Source organism: Arctopsyche grandis, chromosome 6 (genome assembly GCF_051622035.1).
Source record: "Arctopsyche grandis isolate Sample6627 chromosome 6, ASM5162203v2, whole genome shotgun sequence".
NCBI classification, from domain to species: Eukaryota; Metazoa; Arthropoda; class Insecta; order Trichoptera; family Hydropsychidae; genus Arctopsyche; species Arctopsyche grandis.
The window spans coordinates 8,359,885-8,385,596 of record NC_135360.1 but is presented as its reverse complement, the minus strand read 5'-3'; the positions used below and the strand labels follow the sequence as shown (position 1 = coordinate 8,385,596).

Here is a 25,712-nt window from a genome sequence, read left to right as displayed (position 1 = left end):
TACGTCCCGTTATAAGCTTTTCGTTCGTACAGCTACTAATATATTTATATTTACATAAAGGGTAAAAAGAAGACTGCAGGGAAGATGGGTGGACGATATTAGGAAAATTTGTGGGGTGAGATGGATGAGACTTGAGCAAAACAGAGACGAGTGGAAGCGTGTTGAAGAGGCTTTCATTCAGCAGTGGATGGCGAATGGCTGTAGATGATGATGATGATGATATACATAGCATTTCATAATCATTAAACTTCTCACTTATATGTGTAGTTATTATATTTTTTATATAAAGTAACTTATAGTTAATTAACTTATAAGAATCAACATTTCCTAATAACAATCATTACTGATAATATTAATTACTAGTGTTTTTACCCGGCTTCGCTCGGTATTTATAATATAAACCGCTTAAACATGGTTAATCTAATGGTTAACATTTTATTTAAATATATTTGAATATGCATTTGTTTTTTTATTAAATTTAACGTTACGGATTCTACGAATCAAAACTTACATACAAAGTTTCTTTCGAAATTATATGTATATTAGATGAGATACACAAGTCTGCCTCAAACTTATTATATAAATCGGTACATGTCCACATATATGTATATTGAGTCAGTGTATAAAAAAACAGGCAGTAATAATCGCTTATATAAAAGTTATTATATTTGTTTACATAAGAATCAAGATAAACTTAAACTTTTTAAAGAATAATCGAAATGTTTTTGATAGTAAATATGTTTCTAATGACAAGGGTAGTTTTTAAATTACTTTGCTTAAACTTTTTTTTTGTGTATGACCGCTATAGACGTCGTGTGTAAAATTCCAGTAGCGTGAATGACGTGATTCACAGTGTACTGTTAACCAGCAACATAGATCAGTGGTTAACATGAAATGCTTTCGATTTTGTTGTCACGGGTTTTATTCCTGACTTTATTGCTGGCCACACCTTGGAGTCACATATCCAAAAGTTTTCACATATCCAATTCCATACGCACGAAGAAGGCTAATCCTTTTGATAGTTTTTAATATTATAGTATTTTTTTGAGGAAATCAACTTTTTATATATTTTATTTTAATACAGATAAACTCTTTTTTTGTACATATGTAAGTACAAACAATTTCAACCATGACAAATACAATACAAAAACAAATATTTATAAAATACTATTGAGACATACATACATATGTACATATATGGATAAATTCGGTATACAGCAGATTTTTGCGAGAAATACTTTTTACAGAGTACGTACATACATAGGTGGGTAGCATATTTATAACAATCAATAAATTCGAGATGTTAGGCACTAAAATTTGCGAGAAACAATCACATGTTGCCAATTTGATGGAACCGTTTCAACAATGTAATCAGATAAATTGGCAAATTATTAACCTGGAGTCACATACAGCAGCACCGAGCCCTGGATTAAACCCATGACCCCTCAATTGAAGCATTATACGCTAACCACTGAGCTATGTGCCTGGTTAAAACTCATGAACCCATTGTCAAATAATAATACTTATGCACTACAGTCAATGCTTTTGTTGTTTCGCAATTTCTGCAATCGGATTTTCTTTGCAATTTTGCATATATTATATATGACCGTATGGGAAATCCCTTGAACCAAATTGATTATGGTCATTTCCTCTTAATCGTACCGTTCGTATGGTTTGCAATCCCTGTCAACGATGGCTCCGTAGATTGAGAGATTCAGACGCGCGACCGCGCCATGAATCAATTTCACAATTCGTGGGAAAGTGTTGAAATCGAACCGTTTTAAAATTAAATAAATTTATTGCATTCGGATAAGATCTGAACGGAGCCGCTCGCTTCCTGCACTAATCTCCAAGAGCTGATCTCATCGAGAGAATTCAATATGGAGCTGAACGTCCGACATTTCATCCTTAAAATACCAAATTCGAACATCCCCACTTTTTAAACATTTTACCCGTATACGTATGTATGTACATCCTGTAATTTATAATTGGCATACTAAAATCTGACACTGTTTTAATTACATTCATAGTATATTTTTAATTTTATACAGTATCTTTGTCATACGAAGATTATACATATACATATATCTATATATATAAAAATTAATGTCTGTGTGTGTGTGTGTGTGTGTGCGAATAGGCTGCTAAACCACTGAACCGATTACGATGAAATTTTCAGGATTTGTTGTGTGCATGTCCGGGAAGATTACTGTGAAAAAAAACGGGAAAAAACGGGAACGGAAACGGGAAAAACGGGATTGAGTGTCATTGATATATAATACACTAGATCCGCCCTCACATCTTATACTGGTCTCCCTTTTGGCGCATGCAAAATACATGGCGCATGCACAGTTTCTCTCAATAGGTAGTTAGGTAGGCACCTCTGCGTCGTAGGGAAAAAAACAATTTTTTCCCAACTTCCCCGCTAGTTAAGCCCCCCGCACCCCTCAGTTAGTGAAGACAAGATCTCCGACCAAAATCACACGTCAGGGCCTATCTATGTTTATTATACATCAATGATTGCAACGCAATAATTTCAAATGTGTTCGCTACCTGCGTTTTTCCGACAAATGGGAACGGGAACGGGAATTGGCATTGCAACGCATGCCGGGGTTCAGCTAGTATTTGTATAAAAAACAAATACATTGAAACTGTGTAGATATATTACTAACAAATAATTTAAAAAAAAATCTATATTAGGTATATTAATGGAGACTTTTGTCGAGGGGAGAAGATATGCTCTTATTACTAGTATTATACAAATCATGAGATAAAGCCGATGTACATGATATCTATCATACTTACAACTACAGTAAAAGTTATTCTTTCATGTGAGTATAATATCATAATAACATTTTGACTATCACGCACTTAATTGAAATTGAGCTCACAATATCCCCAATATATTATGATATTAACCCTTATCGTACCGATAATAAACTACCTAGATTAGAGGCAGCTCAATAATAATCCGTTCACGAGTTATCTCGAGTGTTTTACACGTAATTATAACGCGAAAGCTTATTTATACGTATTAAGTTCTTTCGCATAATAACCCTTTGCCCTCGATCACAACATTTGCATAAAAGGCAACGCCAATGCGTCATCGTCGGCGCATACAAATGGCAAAAATCAAACGGGTCGGCCTAATCATAAAGTTGTCAGGCTTAATGAAAAGGTTAGGAAGGACGGACATTTGCGTTTTGATCTTTTCTGCGTTATCTAAATGGCATTTTGGGTTGTAGCTCTTTGTTTTTGTCGAGTATTTACATATAATTAAGACGAATCCACGGTTCTAAATGTACGCGTAAGGATTGATGGAGGCAATTAGACGGTCGACTGAAGGAGACGCCATTTTTTTTTTGTTTTTGTTTTTGGTGTTTGATTTTAATCAAATCGCTCCTCAATTTGTCACTTTGCTACACATAATTAATCAAATGAGATCCGAGTGTCTAGTATTGACATCGGCGAACCGACACGGGCTTTGATCTGCCTCTCACCAACGGTGTTAAATTGTATCCGATAAGAGAATGGTTATTTTTATAGTCACGTGTATGGTGTTCTCAGCTGAGAACAGCTCAGCTCAGAAGCGTCTGATGGAAGTTTTGGCATTAATTTTGTTTCGTCGTATTTTTTAATTGACGCGTTCGAATCGACTTGTTAACACCGTTTCGTTGGAAGGGACAGATTAAATTGATGTTGCTAAATTAGTGAGCTTTGATTTATTTGGGTTTGCGAGTCTTGATTTTGAAATTTTATGCTAATTGCACATTACTAAGGGTTTGTGGAATATTTTCCTACGCTTGTGCCAGCTCCATGCATGATTGAAATGAAACTATGTACATATTTAAAACGATGTGTGATTGTATGGTTGAAATCGTAAACCGCTTTATATTTAAATCTATGATTAGTGTCAATCCCTTTATAATACGGGAGATCAGTTTCGAAAGAAAACGGGAGAATGTGTAAGTTATAACTAGAGATAGGATAGTCACAGTGCTATCCATTGTTCCATTGTTGTAAAAAAGGTTCGGCAAACCTTTAACAATGTATTTACAACCTTTGAACAATACGCGGCACCTTCTGGGTCCGGTGACTAGTTATAACTAGAGATAGGACCGGAAGCGCGCCATCTACTGTTCCATTATTGTAAATGCTTTGTAAAAAAGGTTCGGCAAACCTTTAACAATGCATTTACAACATGTGAACAATGAACAGCGCGCTCTGGGTCCGCTCTTAGTTATAACTTATAAGTAAAGAGCGGACCCAGAGCGCGCTGTTCATTGTTCACATGTTGTAAATGCATTGTTAAAGGTTTGCCGAACCTTTTTTACAAAGCATTTACAATAATGGAACAATAGACGACGCGCTTCCGGTCCTGCCTCTACTTATAAGTAGACTTCGGCGTTGGGTAAAAGTCTGAATTATCGACAGGACGGAGACCGCTAGGTCGGATCACAATTTTATTTACAAAAAATCCTCACCCGAGTTGGAAATTTAAATATGTAAATGTTTATTTCCTCCTTTGTTATCTAATGATTCTTAAATTAGTACGTAGGTGAACTAAAAATGGTGACGAACCTCTTTAAATGTGAATTAATCTATAATCGTATGAATAAAAAACCGATCAAAAAAATTGCAATTATTAGATTCAATTATTTATTGAATTATAATGCTAATTAGTCGAAGTCAAGTTAATTGAGACAAATCAGACCAGACGTAAAAATGGACCAATGATTTTGGCATTTTAATAACCTTGAAACAATGCTTTTGCTTTATTGATCAACTAATTGGAACATAAATCATTCAAGTAGGAAATTATATTGAAAAGTTATAGAATTCATGAGAAAAAATTATATAATGTAATTTAAAATAAATATTTAGACTGCAGTTCCCACGGAATTTATTTCTCTAGTATTAAAATGTACATGTATATTGTTAAAGGTCAATCCAAGGGATTGAATTTCTAAGAAAAATAAAATCAATCTACAAAACGTAACAAAATGTTTTCATTTTATTTCAGCAAGTAGCAACTCCAACAGTTGTCAAAAAGATCCTGCGGCTCAAGCAGGAAAGCCCTGGCATGTTCGCTTGGGAGATCAGAGAAAGGCTCCTAAGCCAGAGGGTGTGTGATCCCCATTCAATCCCTTCAGTCAGCTCGGTGAACCGTATCCTGAGGAATGGAGGCGCCTGGAACGATGAAATCCTGCATCAAGGTCTGCACAACTAATCCTAAATACAACCCACAACTAACTCCTTCAAACACCGCTAACCATTTAATTCTATTTTCAGACGGTTTCAACCGAAGCATGCCCGAATCTTCTGCTACTCCTAACTCGGATTACGTCTCGAACCTGAAATCTTCACCCCTAAACCACCAACTGTCACAACAGCAACCTCGAATGCCAACATACTTCGATCAACATCCAATGCAGATCAACCCTCTGACTCAATCTCCTCAAGTGCAGGCTTACGCTCAGTCACGACTAGCAACATCCTGGCTCCACCATCAGCTCCAACTGGCGTCACAGGCGAGAGGCAGCCAAGCACTCCTAAAGCCAAATCCTATCACTCCCTGGCAGAACGTAATGCTTTCATGTCGTCCACCAGATGCAAAATCCTACTTCCCATACACGACATTCGCAGATCGAGGCTTTGAAAAATTCCAGAACCACTTACCACATCAAGACAGCGCTACAAACTCAACTGAAACTCGTAACGTCGTTTCAGGCAGTGAAGACTCGTTGGACAAAACATCCGAAGCCGGAGATGACGAAGATGATATAAAAATAGTGCCACAGCCAGAGAGTGCAAACACTAAAAAGCGAAATCCATATTCGATAGAGGAACTTCTCAAGAAACCTACCAAACTAGCTAAAACCTTACCCAGCATCGACGGAGTCGAAACAAACTTGAGACAACCATGTGGAATTTTGCTGACGGAGAACGTCTCCTCCTACTCAAATGAAGATAACATAAAGAACGACGATAACTACAATGGTTCAGATCGCAGTATAAGTCCGAGGTCCTGCCAAGGATCTCCAGACAGTTACTATGGAGATAGATCACCGGCAGAAAGGACGAGCCGAGGTGGCAGCGTCGACATGAACGAAAGGTGCACATCTTTGGAAGCAATTCAGACATAAAATCGCCACATTAAAAACAATTCACTGAACCAAAGATACTCTGAACTATACAGTAAAATTTATGATGATGTTCAAATTTCGAATATTATTGTACCTATTTCAGTACAATACAATCTCGTTAAAGTTCAAATTAGATGCCATTAGATACCAAACAATTCAAATTCAATACATCATGGTGGGTGCCATCGTAGTTTAAATTCGCCATTATTTATATACATAGGTATAAACATTCTTCATAGATACATTCCTATAGCGTTATACTTACGGACAAGTAGCGATTCAAATTAGTATACAATTTAGTATTATTGTGTAAATATTTTAAATAAAATTGTGATTGTATAGTTAAAAATTAATGTAAATATACTTAGATGAGGATACTTTTTAATATGTAAAAATTAAAATATTAACGATAAATTCAACTTATTTATGTTTTAATCATTAAAAGCTGTGTAGATATGTATTTGTGAATTTTCACAGAAAATGTTGCAAAAATAGAATATAGTGAACACGTACATATTGTAATTAAATTTTAACAATGTTGTAAATGTGCAAAAATATATGGCGCACAATAAGCATCAAAAAATGATGTAAGATGTAACTTGAAATGCAAAGGAAATCAGTTTCTACGCCATATGTGAACGTATTGTATTATAATTTATGTTGAATATAGTAGAAGTGAAAATAAATGTTTTTTGATTCGTCACCAGGAGTTTGGACAATTTAATAACATCAATCATGTATTAGCTTTTACATAGATTAAACAAGGAAGGTTAAGGACACCACTTAACCCTTTGAATGCTGACCAACGCCTGAAAAATAAGTCCAATAGACGTTGTATTTTGAGCACATACAAAGTAAACAAGAATATAACCCGATATGCCTTTCCAGGTAGCATTGAAAAGAAAAGCATTGAACACAGGTCGTGTAAACCATGTCATTCATTTGTCAACGTTTATAAAGAGTGGTTTACACCGGAATTTCTGAATTTATGACCATGGCAGAATTTCCCGATGGAAATCCCTAACTGCCGAGTATTTTAGATTGTGAGCATTACATTTTAATAACAATGAAGAAGATGGAACTAGTTTTAGAAAAATACATTCATTAATAGATTTCTTTTGTCTATTTTATATTGTTGCAAGATATATTAGAGAGTCTAAACACACCTTTACAAAACTCGAAATCCTCGGCGGTAGTTATCTAGGGTTTGTTTGGATTAGCTACAATTTTTTATACTTGCTTTTTATTTGATTTCTAAATAATTCCAGTTGGAAATGTTGGCGAAATTTTCAGCATGATGGGCTCTCAACAGGAAAGGTGTCAGCACTCAAAGGGTTAATACGGATTTAGATGGAAACCATGTTCGTAAATTCAAAAACATACGAGTTAAAATTAAGAGAAGGAAAATATGTAGGTAGGAAATACAAAAGATTTGATTTAAAAAAAAATTTAATTTACTTTAATATATCTTTTTAATAAAAATGAATGAATTATTACATTACAAGACAAATAAAGAGAACTTAATTATTATATTTATTGGCTCTCCTTCAAACTTAACTGACATGTTTCTAAAAATAAACTGTTTTCATCGTAAAATACAAAAGAAAGTACTTATGGTATCACAGACACTGTTTTAAATTCATGATTGAAAATTTATTTGTCTAAAAATTCATCTACAGCTTCGTACAAAATCACTTTTAATTGGAACCGTTTTAAAACTAACATTTACATACAATTAACTAGAATGGAAACCACTTTTCGTAAAAGGTCGGAATTTCAAAATTATAAAAAAACTTATTAAAATAAAAAAAAATGGAAAAACAAACCACGTCAACTTCAAACGACAATACCATCATTTTGTATTGACTATATATTTTCCTCTTTATCCAAATAGCGAGAAAATAAAAACAACGTGCCAAATGAAACACTAAGCGTAGCAGGGGGGGGGGGGTCGATAATAAAATAAATGATCTTGAAGCGCATGAACTTGCAGTAGTATTGAAGACCTGAGATAGACACTGGATTTACCTGGAACATGAATCATAAAATTTCATCAAGACTTAATATTAAATCACAGCCAAATTCAAACACCTCACTTACACACGGACCCAACGCCGATCCCATAACAATTATTGCCTCACATTTTGTACGGAGGGGGGGTTCTAAAGTTACATCACCACACTAAAATAAGTTCAATGTCATTTTATTTTCATGGCACACTTATCACATACGAGGAACTAAAGTTAAGGCAAAGACGACCGCTACCGCCGCGAGGCGACCAATCGGGAATGAAAATTCAAACAGAGACTCCGCCGATACCTGAAAGTAAACTCTTAACATCCTAATCCAAATAAAAGCATTTCGTTACACTGTTCGTGAAATGCTGCATGTAGGTCCGTAATCATATTCGTCCACCTTGTATAATCCTACATATCTATGGATGTATGTAAATCCTGTAAAGAAATGTTCATGACAAAACAGCACAATGATGCATTCGTTCACCGTTGATTTCCTATAAGTATGGTGTTGCTTAAATAAATCTTCCTCAACTTTACAAAACCTGAAAACTATTCTAAAATTCCCAATGATTATTGAAATAAATGAAATCTATCGCAAAAAAAAGTAAAATGATAGCGAAAATCAAAGAAAATTATTAGCAAAATCAACGATGTTTTAGTGAAAAAAATAATATGTACATTCAAATGAAAACCACGATACTTCAATGTTGAATTTAACGATGCAAAAAAAGTTTTCATTTGAAAGATCGTATTACAAATGCCATCCACAAGAGCAAAAATTTCCTTTTATCATTCTCGCTTTACAATGGATTCAATTTGCATTGCTCTTTTGAATGACACTGATAAATATTAGTACTACGATGAAATAAATAAGTCACGTTCGGTTGAAATTATCAACTGCGTTATCTCTCCGGCAAGTTATAAATAAACAGAATGATACGAACGTGATGATAAGTCAATTAAAATTGCGAAATTCTCACCATCTTATGAATTGGTTTCATTCTCGACGAGGTCTTGATACCGAGCGATCATGAGCTTCTTGACACAGTCCCTGTACGTTTCTCCGGGACCGGCTGTGTATATCCCTCGTTTCTGGCCCAAACCGGCTCCGGGTGGACCGGCACGAGCCTCCAAAGGACCCACTCGACCCTGACCCTCCCGGCCGAGACCCTGTCCAGCGCTCCAACCCATCTTTTGCAATAGTCTATTCCCCACATTGTCTTCGCCAATCTCTCCGACGACGGGCGGCGCTGGTAGCGGCTCCGGCACGTGCGTCACCTTCCCCCTGGGCGCCGGTGGAAGATCGTCCTCCCCATACTTCATCCTCCTCTCGGCCGCTCTATCGCGATAGATCGGTTCAGTCTTCTGGGCTTTACTTTTGATCTTCCCTTTCAATTCTTCTAAGTTCTGACGATGCATATCAGACAATCGCTGATGCTTCTCGAGAACATCCCGAGACGGAAACTGTCTTTTGCATAACAAACAAGCTAACTTGCTCCAGTCAATGATGGCATCGTCTTCGTCTCCGGAGCTATCGCTGCCAGCTCCATACGAAGGTACTAATACGGGGGCGGCAACTTGTACTTGAGCTGGCGGACCGCGTGATTCCAAAACAGTGAAACCGATATCGGCCGAACCTGACGAGGCAGCCGCATGAGCCGAATCTGCAGATTCAGCTGCTGCAATGTTCCGAGCCGTTTCTTTCTTTTGATTCAAAGTTTTAGCCCACCGTTCCATGTCTTTAGCGATCTTTTTAGCTACTTTAATCTTATCTTGCTTTTCAACGCCTTTCTTTTTATCTTCAACGGGTTCTGTCTCCTGACTTTCAGCAGCAGCCGTTTCAGTACTTGCAGCAGCAGCGGCAGCAGCTTGAGTGGCTTGCTGGGCAGCAGTCGCCGGCAAATAAGCCATCTTAGAAGCGTCCCAGTACAAATATTGTCCATTAGTACCATCGTAATAATACTGAGTGTTGGCGTCGTAGTAATAGCCTGTAGAAGCGTCATAATAATATCCAGAAGTCTCGTCGTAAACGTACGTAGAAGTGTCAGGCGGTGTGAATAGCTTGTCTTCGGTACGTGCGTGCAATTGACTGATGGCAGATTGTGCAACGGCTGCTGCAGCGTTAACGCGGTCGGCTTCTGTAGCTGGTGTGCCGCCTATCGTCCCGGCGACTGGTGGAATCGCAGTGGCAGCTGTCGCACTCAACTGTCGATTATAATAAGCCGTGTAGTAGCGGAGGTAGTGGGCTTGTTCTTGGGGTGTAGTAGCATAGAGTTGAGCGCTGTATGCAGCCATACGAGGTACATCAGCAGCAGTATAGCCTGTGGCGACAGCAGCCGGTGTCGGAGGCACTGACGGTGCTGTCGGTGTAGGCCACTCTTCGGGACAATAGGCCACGGTGACTTTGCGGCCGTTTATACGCAGCCGAGCTACTAGTAGTGCTCCGTAGGCATCCATAGCATCGGCTACCGTAGAATATGACAGATAGCAGGTTCTCGAATGTCTTGCCAGGAGCACTCCGGCTAATCGGGCTGCAGCGGCTGGTGCTGAAGCTTGTAGTGCACGCACCACACTCACCTGAAATAGAGGTTTAACAAAAATAAAATAAAATGAAGCAACACTACTAATACCATACCTATGTACATACATGTGTACAAAAGTAATTCAGAACACACACTAATAGGAAGAAAAAGACATCAAAATAAAACAATGCATTGCAATAAATTTACAACAAAGCTAATATCAAGTTGTCTGAATCAACTGTAATTTTTAATAATTGAAATAACTGGCGTAAAATTGGCTTGATTCAATGTTTTCTAGTGAGGGTTTTCTTTCAAAACTATTTTTTCAAATAATATTGGAACGATTTATTGTTGTAACCAGGACTGTGGAATCCAAGCATTTCAAGCAGAGTCGGAGTCATCAAAATCAACTGATTCTGACTTCTTTTATTTTATTATTTTTTTTAATTAATAGTATTATGGTATGCGTCAAGTAGTCTTTAATTTTGAAGTAAATTGACTAAAAAATTCAAATTTAATAATTTCTTATAAAAATCTTGACTTAAAATAAATTGCATTATAAATAAAATCGTTGAATTGCACATATTTTCTGGCAAAATCTGTTGTTTCCTGTCTCACATTTTTTTTATTAAATTGATATCTTTGTTGAAATTCACACAAATATACTATGAATGTACGTACCTTTTATTTATACCATTATTTCATTACTAATAATTCAATAACATGGGTCAATTTTATATGTATATTTTGAAAATCGTTATTATTTTAAATATTAATAATTTTATACATTGTCAAGAAAAGTCTATCTTCTAAAATCATACAAGTAGGAGTCGGAGTCGGTAAGTTTTGATCCGACTCCATAGCCCTGGTTATAACTTTCAATACATAAGTCTGAAAAGTAAGTTAGTTTTGTACTATTAAAGAAACTTTGATTGCCAATGATATCAATGCAATCAAATAAATAATAAATGGGATTTAGTTACGCCTACATAATACAATCAATTTTTTTCTTTTTGTATCTAAAATATCATGAATCCTTTTTGTACAATGTAAAAAGAAAATTTATGAAATTAACACACATTTAAAGAAAATACCCGTTGCTCCCAAGCTAAATTGTGTATATAATAATATATGTACAATGAACTGATATATGCGAAACTTGGCAGAGACTCATCGAGTGGATTTAAATAAATAAACAGACAAACTTTTATTTTTATATACAAATACACGTGTACCCCAATTAGATGAACAAAGTCCTGCAGAATTGGATACGACTGCTAATGATGAAAGAAAACCAATGACGCTTTTTCATTGACAATACATATCTCAAAAGAGATTCTCGTCAAGTTGCAATTATCGAAACACTCGGACAAGTATTGCATATGAATTGTACAATTTGAACGCAGATTCCATTTCTCGAAGCGTTGTCTTCGATCATTCTACATCCGCCGTCACCGCTACTGACCTCTCCGCTGCGAGTGTCCAATCCACTGAGCGCCAGCCGCTTGGTGATCCCGGCGCCCCCGGCAGCAGCCCCGGCAGCGTCGGCCCTCGTCGCCCCACAATACTGCCTGTAGCAAGTGTTCCTCCTTTTGAAATTGAGAGCCCCACACCGGCAGTACCAATCGGACAGAGGGGGAGCGCAACCGCCGACCAAAGAGAGACTCCCACCACCCGGAGGTCTGTCGGATCTATCTCTCCTCCAGCGATCTCGATCCCTGTCCCAGTCCCGCTCCCGATCTCGATCCCTGTCGCGATCTCGGTCCTTGTCGTAGGACCTTTCGCGCTCGTACGACCTCTCCTGCTCCCGGTCGTACTCCGACTCGTCCGAGTACTCTTCGGGGGAGCCGGAGGAGCGGCGGTGCCTGCGCTCGTGGTCGCGCTCCCGGTCTCGGTCTCTGTCCCGGTCTCGGTCTCGGTCCCGCTCACGATCGCGGTCCCGGTCCCGGTCGCGCTCCCTGTCCCGGCCGTGTCGCTCCTCGTGGCGACGCCTCCTGGCCTCGCGCTCGTCGTCCTTGCGCCTCCTCTCGTCCCTCTCCTCGCGATTGTGCGGCGAAAGCGACAGCGACTCCTGCTTGGGCCAGTCCGCGTTGAAGTTGACGTTGACGTTGTTGTCAGCGTCAGCGTCGGCGTCGGCGTCGGCGTCCGCGTCCGCGTCCACATCCTGGTCAGCGTCAGAGTCACCGGGCGGCGCCCCCTCCGCGTCGGGCTCCCGCTCGTGGCGCCGGTGGTGCGGGTAGGGGTGGGAGTGGGGGTGGGGGTGCGGGTGCTGATGGGGGTGTGGGTGTGGGTGTGGGTGTGGGTGTGGGTGGGGGTGGCGAGGGTGGTGGGGGTGGTGGGAGTGATGGGGGAGCCCCATCGCCGGGGGCGGCGGCGGCTGTGGCGGAGCGCCCTCCAGCGCGGCTGCGGCGATGACGAACCCCGCTCTCAAAGTGAAAATGACAGTGACAGTGACAGCGACGCCGACACTGCGACACCACTCGTCGCCGCCCCTTCCCCGACTGACAGACGCGTTGAGTTTAACCTCACATTCGCCACAACGCGCTTCACCCGACGCTCTTCACCACCACCACCACTCCACACTCGGTTCGGTGATTACTTTATCCACCAATTTGTCACCAAGCAACACTTCTTTCAATAGTGCAATCGTTCGTATGGGTCGTATTTACGACAGCTTAGATGATTGTCCTGACCTCTTTAGTGACTCTTTTAGTATTTTTTTAGGACAAAGGTGAGGAAAACAATGGGTCTACGTGACGAGACAGAATTTTAAATGACAGAAAACGCAAATATCGGAAGACAAAGATCGAAAATTGAAAGATCTTAAGTCGAAAGATCAAAAAAAAATGGTGCATGGTAAACGGTACATACTCACTTAATTTGCGCGAGCAGGATACAACAGGAACGAGAGGAACATGCTTTTCCTCCCGTATTCTGCGCGCGCACATTAATAAGTGAGTATGTACCGTTTACCATGCACCATTTTTTTTTTTTTGATCTTTCGACTTAAGATCTTTCGATTTTCGATCTTTGTCTTCCGATATTTGCGTCTCGTCACAGAGACCGGAAAATAATATGTGGTTGATTTGCTTCTTCACCTTCATTGTTTTTCTTTTTCTTTTTTACTTTATCTGTTTCTTTCCTTTTTTTTAAATCTTGATGTTTTTGTAATTTTACTTTTTTATATCACCATGTGGTGCTCACTGTAAATAGAATATTATATTTTTACTTATGTTTATTATTATTTTTTGTCTCACCATACAACTTTATTTTTATATTTTATTCTGTATGTGTGCCTATTTAAATAAATAAATAAATAAATTACTAGAGCCCGGAATCTGAAGGGGCTGTTTATTGTTCAAAGATTGTAAATGCATTGTTAACCGTTTGAGCGCCCAAAGCGCCTTAAGGCGCAAACATCCGTATCAATTGTACCCCCAGCACGTCGGCTGGGCGTCTAAGCGGACAATAGGTGGCACGTTTCCGGCCCCTTCAGATTCCGGGCTCTAATGATTACATCCCGGTTCTGTGATTACTAGAGGTAGGATAGTCACAGTGCTATCCATTTTTCGGTAAACCTTTAACAATGCATTTACAACCTTTGAACAATACACGGCCCCCTCAGGCTCCAGTGACTAGTGATTACTAGTCAAATGTGAACCGGTCACAAGACAACCGGTCGCTCTAGATCGGTCACACGTGATCACCCGTCACACTAAAACTGGTAACGAGAAAACTGGTCACACCCTAAAACTGGTCACACCCTAAAATCAATCAATCAGTTTTCTCGTGACCGATTTTAGGGTGTGACCAGTTTTAGTGTGATGGGTGACCGATCTAGAGCGACCGGTTGTCCTGTGACTGCCTCACATATGACTAGTAGTCCGTTTACCTACATCCCAAATGTAAATCGCCACCTGGATAACGAAAATTTTCCGTACAGAAAATTGACCAAATATTGCTCAAAACTGCCCAAATGTCATAAAAAAAAAGCATTTCGTGTGACAGGAGACTCGTGCGAGCGATTTTCGTAGCTGCGGTTATCCTGGTGGCGATTCACATTTAGAATGCAACCCGTTTACCTCCACATACATTTCATCATCATCTACAATACAGCCATTCACCATCCACTGCTGCATGATATTGTAGCGTAAACAAAAGGGAACCGCCGCCACACACAACACAAAACCGTGCTCCACTAGTACGAGTTTTTAGCTGGAAATTTTACCGCTTTAAAATTCAGCACACTTCCAATTAACCCTTTTAAACGAAAACAAAAATATTGTGGCCAGAACACTATCTCAATAAACATGTTTCAATAGAAAATACTCAATATAAAATAGTATTAACAGTGGGAAAAAATCCCAAGTGAAAAACGTACTTTTGACTTTTGATTTGAACTGGACGACTACTTAGAGAGATTTAAAAGCTGAAAAGCACTACAAATGAAAGATAAAATACCCGACTATAGATTCCAATATTCATTTTGAACATAAAATTAACAGATTTTGAGACATCGACCGAACAACACCAAGATATAGAAAAATCGTGCGATTTAAAAAACATATATATTTCCAAATCTCGAGCCAATCATCATTTTTTATTACCAGATTCGTGTTCACTGGGCAGAAATCTATAAGAAAAGTCATATCTCGTCTCCGAACCAAAAAAAAAAGTCGTCATTTGTCGAACAGTGTTATTAATAATATTTATTAAATCGACTAATCTGTGAAAAAATCTATACGTATTTAGAAATTTTTTAAAGCACACTATGAAATCTCGTAAAAGGCGAAAGATTCACTACAACGTAGGACACTCGCGTGATCGATAAAAATATTGCGCAAAAGTCATAATCCAATGCGAGTTCGACAAAAATGCACATCGCGAATGGTCGATAAGCGTGTCGTTACGGCAGTTCTTATGTGGATTCTCGAGTGTCGCGTACAACATGTCGGACAAGTAAGTACCTGTCTTTATAATCTATTTATAGGGTGCTCCGCCCCCCGTCTATCCCATTATACATTGCCGATCGATTTCTCCAACTCCATATGACATTAACATATGTGCACATTGCGGTATTTTTGCGTCGCGGCGTGTTGACGGCCGAAGTACGCTGACTCCACCTTCTACGCAATTTCCTTTGAACCAATATCACTCGAACGCTTACGTAATGCAATTGACATTTAGTCAAAAATAAACACTGCGATAATGAAGCTGACATCGAAATAAAATTTCACACCAAATTTATCTATTTTATGTTGTTATAACTATGTATGTAAATACCACTGATTTCATGTAACCTTCAAATTAATATTTAAGGTTAATTTAATTTTCTAAAGATTTTTTTTTAAATTTCATTGCGTGCAAATTTTTCTTATGTGTATTTTTTTTCTATTTATTTCAGTGAAGAATTTCTCGGTGATGACTTTGGTGATCCGGGTGTGGACGATACATATAATTTAGGAAACGAAGAAGAAGATATATTACTCGCTGGCGGAAACATATCCGATTGTGCTCCAAGTGAAAATAGTGACGCACACCGTGTTCAATCTAAGGAAAGAGTAAATTTGAATGCCTCTGATCAAACCCACAATGTCAAAGAAACTGTTAAAGTTCAAGTATAAAACAAAACAAATAAATTGTATTTTATCATGCAATTAATTGTGTTTATATTAAAAGCATTGTTAATTTTCAGAATGTTCAAACATCATCTCATACAAATAAATCGTCAAATGTTGACGAAAAACAGCCACAATATGCCAAAAATATTGGTTTGTATTGTTTCTATGACAGTTGAATTTTTTAATCGTTGAATTTTTTTTATTGATGTGAACTATTCTGTTTTAGCTGAAGATAATGTTAAGTCAGCATGTGAAACGGAAGCTACAATAGCTACAGAGACAGCGACCGGTGATTACAGATATCGTGCAGATCATAAAGAACGTTTTCCAACGGAAAGATCTGAAACTCATGGTACAAATTTGCCAGTAATACCTGATTCTCTTGGTTTGTATTAAAATCAACACGCTTTTATAATTTTTCCAACACAATCGACAATGTATGTAACTCTTTGGTAACATTGACGATTATTAAAAAAATATACTTATTTTATCTATTTTTTATTTAATAAAATTTCTTCTTATTTTTATTATTATATCTTTTAACTATCTAGAAAAATATATATTTTTTTATTTTTTAGTATTAATACCATTTTTATTTTTTAGATACAGTTGTAACTACAGAAGAATTGAATCTTCAGTTCCGAAATAGAAAACAAAATAACCGCGGCAGAAGAATGAACAATCAGCGACCTATGAAAAGACCCGACTTTCAGAGATCGCAAAATATCAATCAAATGCCGCCCAATGAGTCGAGAAATTACCCTCCAGACTTTCGACCGTATCCGAGAGACATGCAAATGAACAGAGGAATGCGACCCAGGGCGCCTATGCCAATGCATCCCAACGATTTCAATCCTCGCGGAGACTTCATGCCCTCAAATAATCTGAATTTTGCACCGAGAATGGGACCGGGACACCCGAGGTTCATGAACGATGTGAGACCTCCTTTCCAATCGCATCCGAGGCCGTTCGACTCCGGTTTGGAAAATATGGGTCCAAATAACATAAGAACATCTGTAGACTTGCGATCCGGCGCTGCAGCCATACACAGAGATTTTAGACCCACAATACCTCAATTGAGCCCTAGAAATTTCAGCCAGTTTTCAGAGAATTACATTCACTCAAACAATAAGAACGTGTATCATCCCGAATTTAAACCCCAAGATGATGATATCCGACAGCCGAATAACAGATTTTCTCCCCTGTCAAGAATGGGCGATAATCCCAACAATTTTGGACCACGAGGCTTTGACCAAATGCCCAGGAATAAACACGGACCACCGTTCAACAATTCTAGAAACTATTTGGAACCTGAAATTAATATAAACGTACCTTCCGGTTTCGTACCAAGAGATTTGGACAAGAAGGGTTCTATCGAACCCAATCATCCAGGATCGTTTGATTCTCAATTTCCTCCCAATTCAAAAGACGATTTCTTTAAAGCAGGACCCCCAAATGAGACGAAAAAAGTACATATCAATCCTCATTTCAAAGGAGTAGTACCGCCAGGTAAAAAAATCTTTCACATGTTAAATTTACTTGTATTATATTATATATGTATATTAAAAATGACAATAATTATAGATTTTATGCAACAACAACATGAAAGTTTCAATGATAGATATCCAGCTTCGAATAACTACGGTCCATTCGGTGGCAATAATTTCAATCAACATGGAAATTCCGATGGTTATATGCAAAATAGAACACCAGCAGATTTCATAAATAATCAAATGATGGTTAATATTGTTTATAAATTACAATCAATTTTATTTTTTATGTAATACATTACTTATTATCATTATTTATTTTATTACTAGGTGGGATCTAATTCGTTAAATCGCATCGGATACGGTGATAAACCAGTGAATGAGAAGGAATTGGATCGCTTAACGGAGCAATTTATCAATGAACAACAAAGATGTCTTCAAAGAGCCAATGCTGACTATTATGAAAAGACTCAAAGGTATATTATCTAATTGAAAGGCATATATATAAATGGGCTTATTATTTAAATCACATGTCGGAACATTTATACAATATATATTTTCTTCTAGATTTATCGAAAACACTTCACTAACTACACGCAATCAGCCAGTGGACGAAGAGCGAGACCGTAAAAAAGAATATTTGAAACGCAAACAGGAGGAATTCATCATTGAAAATGACAAATTGTTAAATCTCAGACGGAGGCGTATTTCTCCTCCTCGGGCTGCTCACAGGTCTCCTCCTCCTCCTGCAGCTCGCCACAGAACTTCCCCATACAAAAGACCACGTGGCCGATCTTCACTTTCACCTCCACAGGTATTATTCATTATCTTCATGTGACATACTGTTTTAAGTGTAGGATTGCACTCATTCAATATTTAAACAACAGAGACGGGAGCAATCTGGAGAGCCTGAAGACAGAGCTTACCGTGTAAAACTACGCGAACAAGCCGAAATGCGGGCTCGCGTCCTGCAAGCAAAGGAACGAAGGAGACGTCGCGATGCTGCAACTCTCATTGAGAAACTGAACCAACCGTCACCGGCTCCGTCGAAGCAAGATGTCAATAAATCTTCAAATTCGACCGAACAGTTGGTCAATAATAAACGGTATTTATTGCAATGATGATAAAGCGACCTTTTTATTTGTTGAATTTTTTTTTGTATTTATTTATTTATTGATAATTTTAAAACGGAAAATAGCTCTCGCACAAACTCGTCCAATCAGTTCGACGAAGATAAGATTTATAAAGTCTCTTCGTTGGATAGTAAGAGTGTTACTTTTGAAGACAAATCTTCAAAGTTGCCGTCGTTCGATGATAAGCCTGAAACTAAGACTAATGATGATAAAACAGTCGACGAAAAACCGTCACTTGGTGAAACTTTGGAGGATATGTTAGAAGATGATTTACTTCGGTTGTCTCCCGAAGATGAGGAATTGCTGCTCAGCGATGAAGAAGACCTCAATTTACCCATTAGCTTTTCGAAAACGCTAACGTCTAAATCTGTCGAAAATTCTGAAAATAAGTCTACTGCTATAACCAAAATTGTAGCCAAAGATTCCACTAAAGTGGCGACTTTGTCGAATTCAAATGCTAAACAAGCGGCCAGGTAAATATATTATTTTATATTTGCATTCTAATTTTGTTATATTTTTTATTTAATTTTTTTTTTTTATTATACTAGTGTTAAGATGCCAGCCAATTTTGACTCGAAAGAGGATTTAAGAAGCAAACTCAAGAAAAATACTGATAGCAATCAGCAGACAACGAATTCACTAAATGCATCACCCCGCCGAAAGATTACATTTTCTCACGAGAACAAAGATCTTCCAAATAAATCGCAACCCGATGACGATGCTAAAGGTTTGTTATTTGATTTGTAACTTATTTTGATTCATGTTAAGATTATATATTGATATTAAATTTGTAATTTTTCAGCTGAGAAGAAGGAATCTGAACGAGGAAACGTCAACAAATGGAGGTCTACATTTAGTGAACAGAAGGTTTATAGTTTGAAAATTACTTAGAATTCTCATAGTTTTTACGTTTGTATGTTTCAATGTTTAAATTTTCATTTTTAGTTGGATCTCACCGCTCCTGTTGCTGTCCGAACTATATCGGCTGTAATAAGGAATACGTCTGAAAGCAATAGGAAAACTGTAGTTTCTAAGAATATCAAATCGGCGACATCTCAGTCGGCGGTCGAACGAGAGAATAACGAAAGTAACAAGTTGCAAAACGGCGCGTCCACCGACAAAATGTGGAACGGGAGACAAGTGGTCGTGGGTATGACCGGACGGAGAGTCGTAATCCCTCCCAGACAAAAGCCGCTCGTCGTCGTGGAAAACGACGAAGAGGACGCGTTTGAATTGCACATTCAAGCCGCCAAACAAGAGAAGAGTAAAACCAACAAAAAAACTGCCCTAGTCACTGGACTACCCCCTGGAATGACAGAAGCGAGGCTGCTGTCTCTTTGCGGACCAGAAGTCGAGGTATCAACCCATATAAACAATTTTATGATATATGTTTAGATATGTAATTATCAATGCTGCAAATTGATTCTTATATGTATCCCAAATTAATATCTCAAATCTTCAAAAGTTAACACTTTCGTATATGCATTTGTTTGATTGATGTCATTTTTTTTAATTTAATCTTCTCCAGTCTTTTATTGAACATCTCAAATTGACACATTTTATGTTGTTATGTATTCAAATAAAACTTCAAAATTTATTTATACTATAAATCATCAAGTAGAATAATAATACTAGATCTGTTGATATCCAAATTTATGTATGTTCTTGTTATTGATGTATGGAAAATGTTGACTAGCGGTAATGATAGTAAAATTTTAATTTATTTACTGAGGCTTTTAAATACAAACTAAGTTCTAGTTGTAGGGAAGTTTATTTGTAAATAGCAAAAATTTTAAATATTCAAATTTACACGTACCATTTTATGCACTCGATTTGTGGCTTTTGAAGGTTTGAGAATGCAGACGTCAAAATTTGATATTTATTGCCTTTAATTTTTCTATGCTATATACAATATATTCAATTGGCCAAAGTCGATTTTCGTGTTTTTAAATAATTTAACTTCTTTTGTTTTTTTTTATTCAGTTTGTATGTAAATAAATGAATCTCATTAAAATTTTTGATTTGTTCATAAAATTAATGGGGAAATAAATATTCGGGTATAAAATAGTTTTTTGTATGATTTTGAAATTTATACGGTGAATGAATCGTCACAATGTAAAACATTTATTTTGAAAAAAAAAACAAGGAAAATGTAAATACATATGTATGGTAAAAATGTAATCAATGATCTTATTAGCATTTTTATTTTATGTCTTTGAAAAGCACATTTTAATAAATTTTGATTTTTTAGTCAATAAATTGGTATGAAATCATTTTTGAAAATGCGGTTTGAATTTTTTATAGCGCTATATAATAAATCAAAGGCAATTCTTATTTTCTATTCGTATTATAACATATTTTTTTATATCCACTGTGCCAACATTTTTTTGTAAATATTGCGTATATTTTTTTTTCAACTACAAAATAGTAATTAGTGTGTTTTTATTAACAAGTGTTCTTTGACACACTAACTGTTTGCTGCCGATTGTATTTAATTGGTAACGTGTCAATCAATGTGAGTAAAAAATTATTATGATAATTTTTAGTGTTGAAAGACTACTAAATTATTATTGTTAAAAGTCAACATTCGAATGGATCCTGTGGAAAAAATAATATTTGATATTATATATTATAATATATATTTATATATTTACGCTTGAGAAATTATATCTATTTGTAGACAGACTTACAAATCAACTAAAAATTCATCAGTTCATTATGTCATTTTTTTATATGCAACTGTTATCCTTCTAAAGATACATATGTTCAAATAATCTAACGAAGGTCTATAAAACATGTTGAAATTGAATTTTTTTTTTCGCTTAATTTGATCTTTTCGCATTTATATTAGAGAATTAATTTTTTATAATTTTTTTTTTTTATTTAACTGATGTGTTAATTAAAATGTGAATAATACGTATCATAGACGTTGTCATTGGAAATGTATTATTGATAGTCAAAATGTACTATTTTTTTTATATATATATACATATTATCGCATATTGTGATTGAACTGAAATCGAAACTCGATGTATCTGGAGTGCTTGCTGTGTAGTGAATATGTAGATATTTTTTACGAGCATCTTACAACTCCTAAAATTCCTATCAAACATTTATTAACTTGATTTGAGGTTCAAAATTAATAACTGCACAAGATTTATATATCTAGATTGACTGATTGTAATCTTGTGGATGTTGATTTTTTTTTTATTATTATTATAATTATTATTTTGAATCCTTAGATGAAAATTATACATGAATACGTTTTTTTTTGCTAATGATAAAATATGAATTAGTTATAGAATTTGTTGTTTACGTTGGCACAGTTTACGGTAATTTTATTGAATATGTACGTTAAATTCTCTCTGGAGAATTTCACTGCATATATAATTGAAAAATTGTATCAATTGATTAAATTTGTATTGTGTCATGGAGGTGTATAGATTATCAGTTTCCTTTTCCACTTTTTGAAGTGTGATACGTCAAGCAAAAACCTTTTTATTTTCCATGGTTTTTATTTGTACGAGTCGAATCTTGTTACATATTAGATTTTAGATCCACTTTGCTTGAAATTTTGCACGCATGTGAATTCTATCAAAATTTTAGCCGACCTCCCCACATTTACCAAAGCTATTTACTAATTCTTAACCCTTTGCCCGCAGCAATAAATATAGCGAACAAGCCCTGTACCTTTTTCACGAATTTGGCAATCGAGTTTTCGACCTTAAATACAGATTTTAATATTTACTCAAGTAACCAGATATGTTAATTAACACATAGAGTATTATTTTAAACAATAAAATACATACTCGTAGTTTTGGATTAATTGTCAAATAATCATTCTTCATAATTGTATGAAGACGTGACGTCACATAAACGAGGTTTCAGTATGGTTCCACAAAAAACTAATTTTTGACTGGTATATATTAATTTTAAGCAAATTGAATATATGGCATTCAACTCAGTAATATATTCAACCAATTTTGAACCTTAAAACAGTTGCATATAAGCGCTAATATAGGCGCATATAAGCCTCAAAATCCCGTGCAAAGTTCAGAAATTCTATGGAAGACAGCCGCGCTACAGACTTGTCGCCCAAAGTTAAAAGCATTAAAGAGTTAATTGAAGCTATATGTCGGATGTAGATAGTATGCAATACATATCAGCATTATAAAGTGTGTGAAACTAAAACCATGTAATCTAAAAAGTGTTTTTAGACGATTTTGTATTATAGCAAATGAAATTGGAAAGAGACTGTAAATGCAGGTGGGTTTTTGTTTGAGACCACTACTGTACATACTCATCTATATATTTCACAATTGAAATATGCAATATTTAGAGAGAATTTAGCGTTTTTAATTTTATAGATATATATTTGCTTATTTATTATTATTATTATACATTATATACATATACAATATCCTTCCATTAATACCGGACTCCGCCGAAATATTAATCCCACGTGTGATTTAATCCTAATCTAATGTGATATATACACACTGTGATATTTTCCTTAGCGATAATTGTTTTATATATATTTACTATTATTATATGGATTTTATTTTCAATTTACACATTGCACACTGAAAAGTCGTTCAAAATGTACAATCCTTACGTGTCACCTGTACCAAATGTTTAACGCTGAACTGAACTGAATGTACTCTACTTTATTGGTGTTTGCCCCCCCCCTACATATTATTATTATATTTCAAATGTTAGTTTCAAGGGTTTTTTTTTTTAATTGAAAATTTGTATACAACTACTTATTGCATTGTATAATATAATAGATTTGAAATGTTCAATTTCATAAAACTGAATTGTTCATTTTTATATACATATATATTGTTTTTATTGTGTGATGATGTCACGTGTATCTTAATATATGACTTTTTATACATTTTCTTTTTACAACGATGGTATTATTGTGTGACTATTTTGATATTTGTTATTTTTTTTTAAATGGTTTATACGTGTCGCGGACACTGAAGTTGTACGTTTGTTATTTTGGTACCTGGGTTTAGTCATAAGTTTTCCTCTAGATAATGTCGTTATGTATAAGTGGGTGAAAGGCGCTCGTAGGTGTTATTCGTGTGGCTGTTGGTGTTACAGCACGTGACGGTGGGTGCGGCTGGCAGCGCCGATGTCAACTTCTCCTCGGCGGACGCCTGTGATCGCTTCGTCCGCCGCTTCCACGGCCGGCTCGTAGCTGCGTGCCGTCTGTCCGTCACCGTGTCCAACTGAATTCAATGATCTGGAATCCCGCTATCCCCCACCGCGCCGCCGTCAGGATTCAGACTACTTCTGCTGCCGACGTCACCGCTGGATTCATCTTTTATTCAATTATTTTACTTTTCTAACTAATTAATTGCACATACATACGTATATATATTTTATATGTAGAATTTATTTTTAAAATTTTTCGAGACTTGTAATTTTTTGACTGCCTTAGGTGAGAAATGTATCGGTTGCCGTTCTGGCGAATTTTAAAATATATTTTAGATAATATAATGATTTTTTTTGTTGTTGTTGTGTATGTAGTTTTGATGTATGTATATTTTGTCAGAACGGCGTTGATTTGTATATCCGATTCAATTCTGCTAGTTTTTATTATTGTTTTAACTTGTAACAAAATTTTAGGCATACCTATCTTTGTGATTCGTAGTCGAATAGATTAAAAGTGTGTAAGATTCAGCAATTTTATTTTTAAATGTATAAATATATTTGTGATGGTAGAATAATTACACGTAACATGCTATATAAACTTATGTAATTGATGTTTCAACTAAATCAAGTTAAAAAATTTGTAAAAACAATCTTAAGTAAATCAATTTCTACGTAAGAATTCTTTCTCCTTTTTTATTTCGTATGAAATATCGCGACAATCTTAAATTTTGAAGACTTGTTACACTTTTTTGTCTTCGATCTTCAAAGCAATACACTCGATTTATTACAAAATTGCTCACGTTTTTAACGCTTCACTGTCACCAATGAGTAAAAACATGTTGATTAACATTTGAAGCATTTCATAATATGTATCATTCACATAATAATCTCCAATTTATCGCATACATATATAGCACTGAGAGAGTTTAATATTCTATGCATTTTGTAACCTTTCTGCATAATCATTACATGTAAAATTCGATTAATGCAACCCGAATATCTTATCAGTTGTTTTTTTTTTTTAATCAAAAAGTTTATTAAGTGTGATTTTTTTTTGTTAAATCTGAAATTACCATGTCTATGTATAATTTAAATTTGAAAGCCATTCTTACAAAGTGTTACAAATTTTGGGTGCATTTGTCGAGTTTCTGCTTACAATAAAATATGTGTGTATTTATAATAGTTTAAAGTACCTCAATCGACTAAACTAAAATATTTATTATAACGCTTTTGCATTCGATTTAAGCACAGAAACATTATCTTCTTGACCATTGATGTCCGTTACTTAAGTTCGACCAAAATTTTTAAGTGATAACATTTCTTTTCGTTGATACCTTGTTTTTATTTTGTATTTAATAAAGTTCACTATTTGTATGAACTTATTTGATATTTAATTTGTTAATTTATTTACTAAGTACATATAATACAGTCTTCGTAAAGCTCTGTTTCAACTGCCGTCATGAATTAACTTTAAAGGGTATTCTTCTCTTTCTTTTTTTGACTTTTAGGTATTATATACTATAATATTGATTAATAAAAGTGGTACAATTTAAATATGTATTTAATTTTTGAATACAAACTATATTTAGAATGTGTTGAGAAATGAGTGTTTTTATTTG

General features: G+C 36.0%; 3 protein-coding genes across 5 annotated transcripts in view; 2 read left to right on the top strand and 1 right to left on the bottom strand.

The window, feature by feature from the left end:
• Positions 1 to 6,146, top strand: part of LOC143912568 (uncharacterized) — a 67,620-nt gene extending 61,474 nt beyond the window's left edge. The window contains exons 4-5 of the mRNA XM_077431856.1: positions 5,024 to 5,216; positions 5,293 to 6,146. Coding sequence (XP_077287982.1) covers positions 5,024 to 5,216; positions 5,293 to 6,146 — 1,047 coding nt within the window. The remainder of the gene's footprint in view (positions 1 to 5,023; positions 5,217 to 5,292) is intronic.
• LOC143913093 (uncharacterized) lies at positions 4,648 to 13,271 on the bottom strand. Of its 3 annotated transcripts, XR_013260687.1 has the most exons (4): positions 12,152 to 13,260; positions 9,145 to 10,741; positions 8,247 to 8,327; positions 7,603 to 8,174 (listed from the first exon to the last, which is right to left on the bottom strand). XR_013260687.1 is itself a non-coding variant. In XM_077432688.1 (3 exons), exons 1-2 carry the CDS (start codon positions 13,043 to 13,045, stop codon positions 9,149 to 9,151), a joined length of 2,487 nt encoding a protein of 828 aa, XP_077288814.1. In that variant the 5' UTR covers positions 13,046 to 13,260; the 3' UTR covers positions 4,648 to 5,190; positions 9,145 to 9,148. The 3 variants fall into 3 exon arrangements, 2 of the variants coding, with proteins under 2 accessions (XP_077288814.1, XP_077288813.1); XM_077432688.1 differs by lacking the exons at positions 7,603 to 8,174; positions 8,247 to 8,327 and adding an exon at positions 4,648 to 5,190; XM_077432687.1 differs by lacking the exon at positions 8,247 to 8,327 and having other exon boundaries at positions 7,581 to 8,174; positions 12,152 to 13,271.
• Positions 13,272 to 15,600: 2,329 nt separating this feature from the next.
• On the top strand, positions 15,601 to 25,693 carry LOC143913088 (uncharacterized). The gene is made up of 14 exons (XM_077432683.1): positions 15,601 to 15,645; positions 16,091 to 16,304; positions 16,382 to 16,457; positions 16,534 to 16,692; positions 16,911 to 17,816; positions 17,892 to 18,046; positions 18,128 to 18,273; positions 18,365 to 18,611; positions 18,685 to 18,902; positions 18,996 to 19,403; positions 19,479 to 19,657; positions 19,733 to 19,797; positions 19,876 to 20,286; positions 24,040 to 25,693. Exons 1-14 carry the CDS (start codon positions 15,635 to 15,637, stop codon positions 24,169 to 24,171), a joined length of 3,327 nt encoding a protein of 1,108 aa, XP_077288809.1. The 5' UTR covers positions 15,601 to 15,634; the 3' UTR covers positions 24,172 to 25,693.
• Positions 25,694 to 25,712: the final 19 nt, after the last annotated feature.

Excerpts from the sequence above, each read along its gene's own strand:
- LOC143913093 (XM_077432687.1), bottom strand. The coding sequence starts at position 13,045 with ATGGGGCTCCCCCATCACTCCCACCACCCCCACCACCCTCGCCACCCC. Across the intron at positions 10,742-12,151 it reads TGGACACTCGCAGCGGAGAG|GTGAGTGTGGTGCGTGCACT; the intron begins GTCAGTAGCGGT and ends CCTCTATTTCAG.
- LOC143913088 (XM_077432683.1), top strand. Across the intron at positions 16,305-16,381 it reads AAGAAACTGTTAAAGTTCAA|AATGTTCAAACATCATCTCA; the intron begins GTATAAAACAAA and ends GTTAATTTTCAG. Across the intron at positions 17,817-17,891 it reads CAAAGGAGTAGTACCGCCAG|ATTTTATGCAACAACAACAT; the intron begins GTAAAAAAATCT and ends CAATAATTATAG.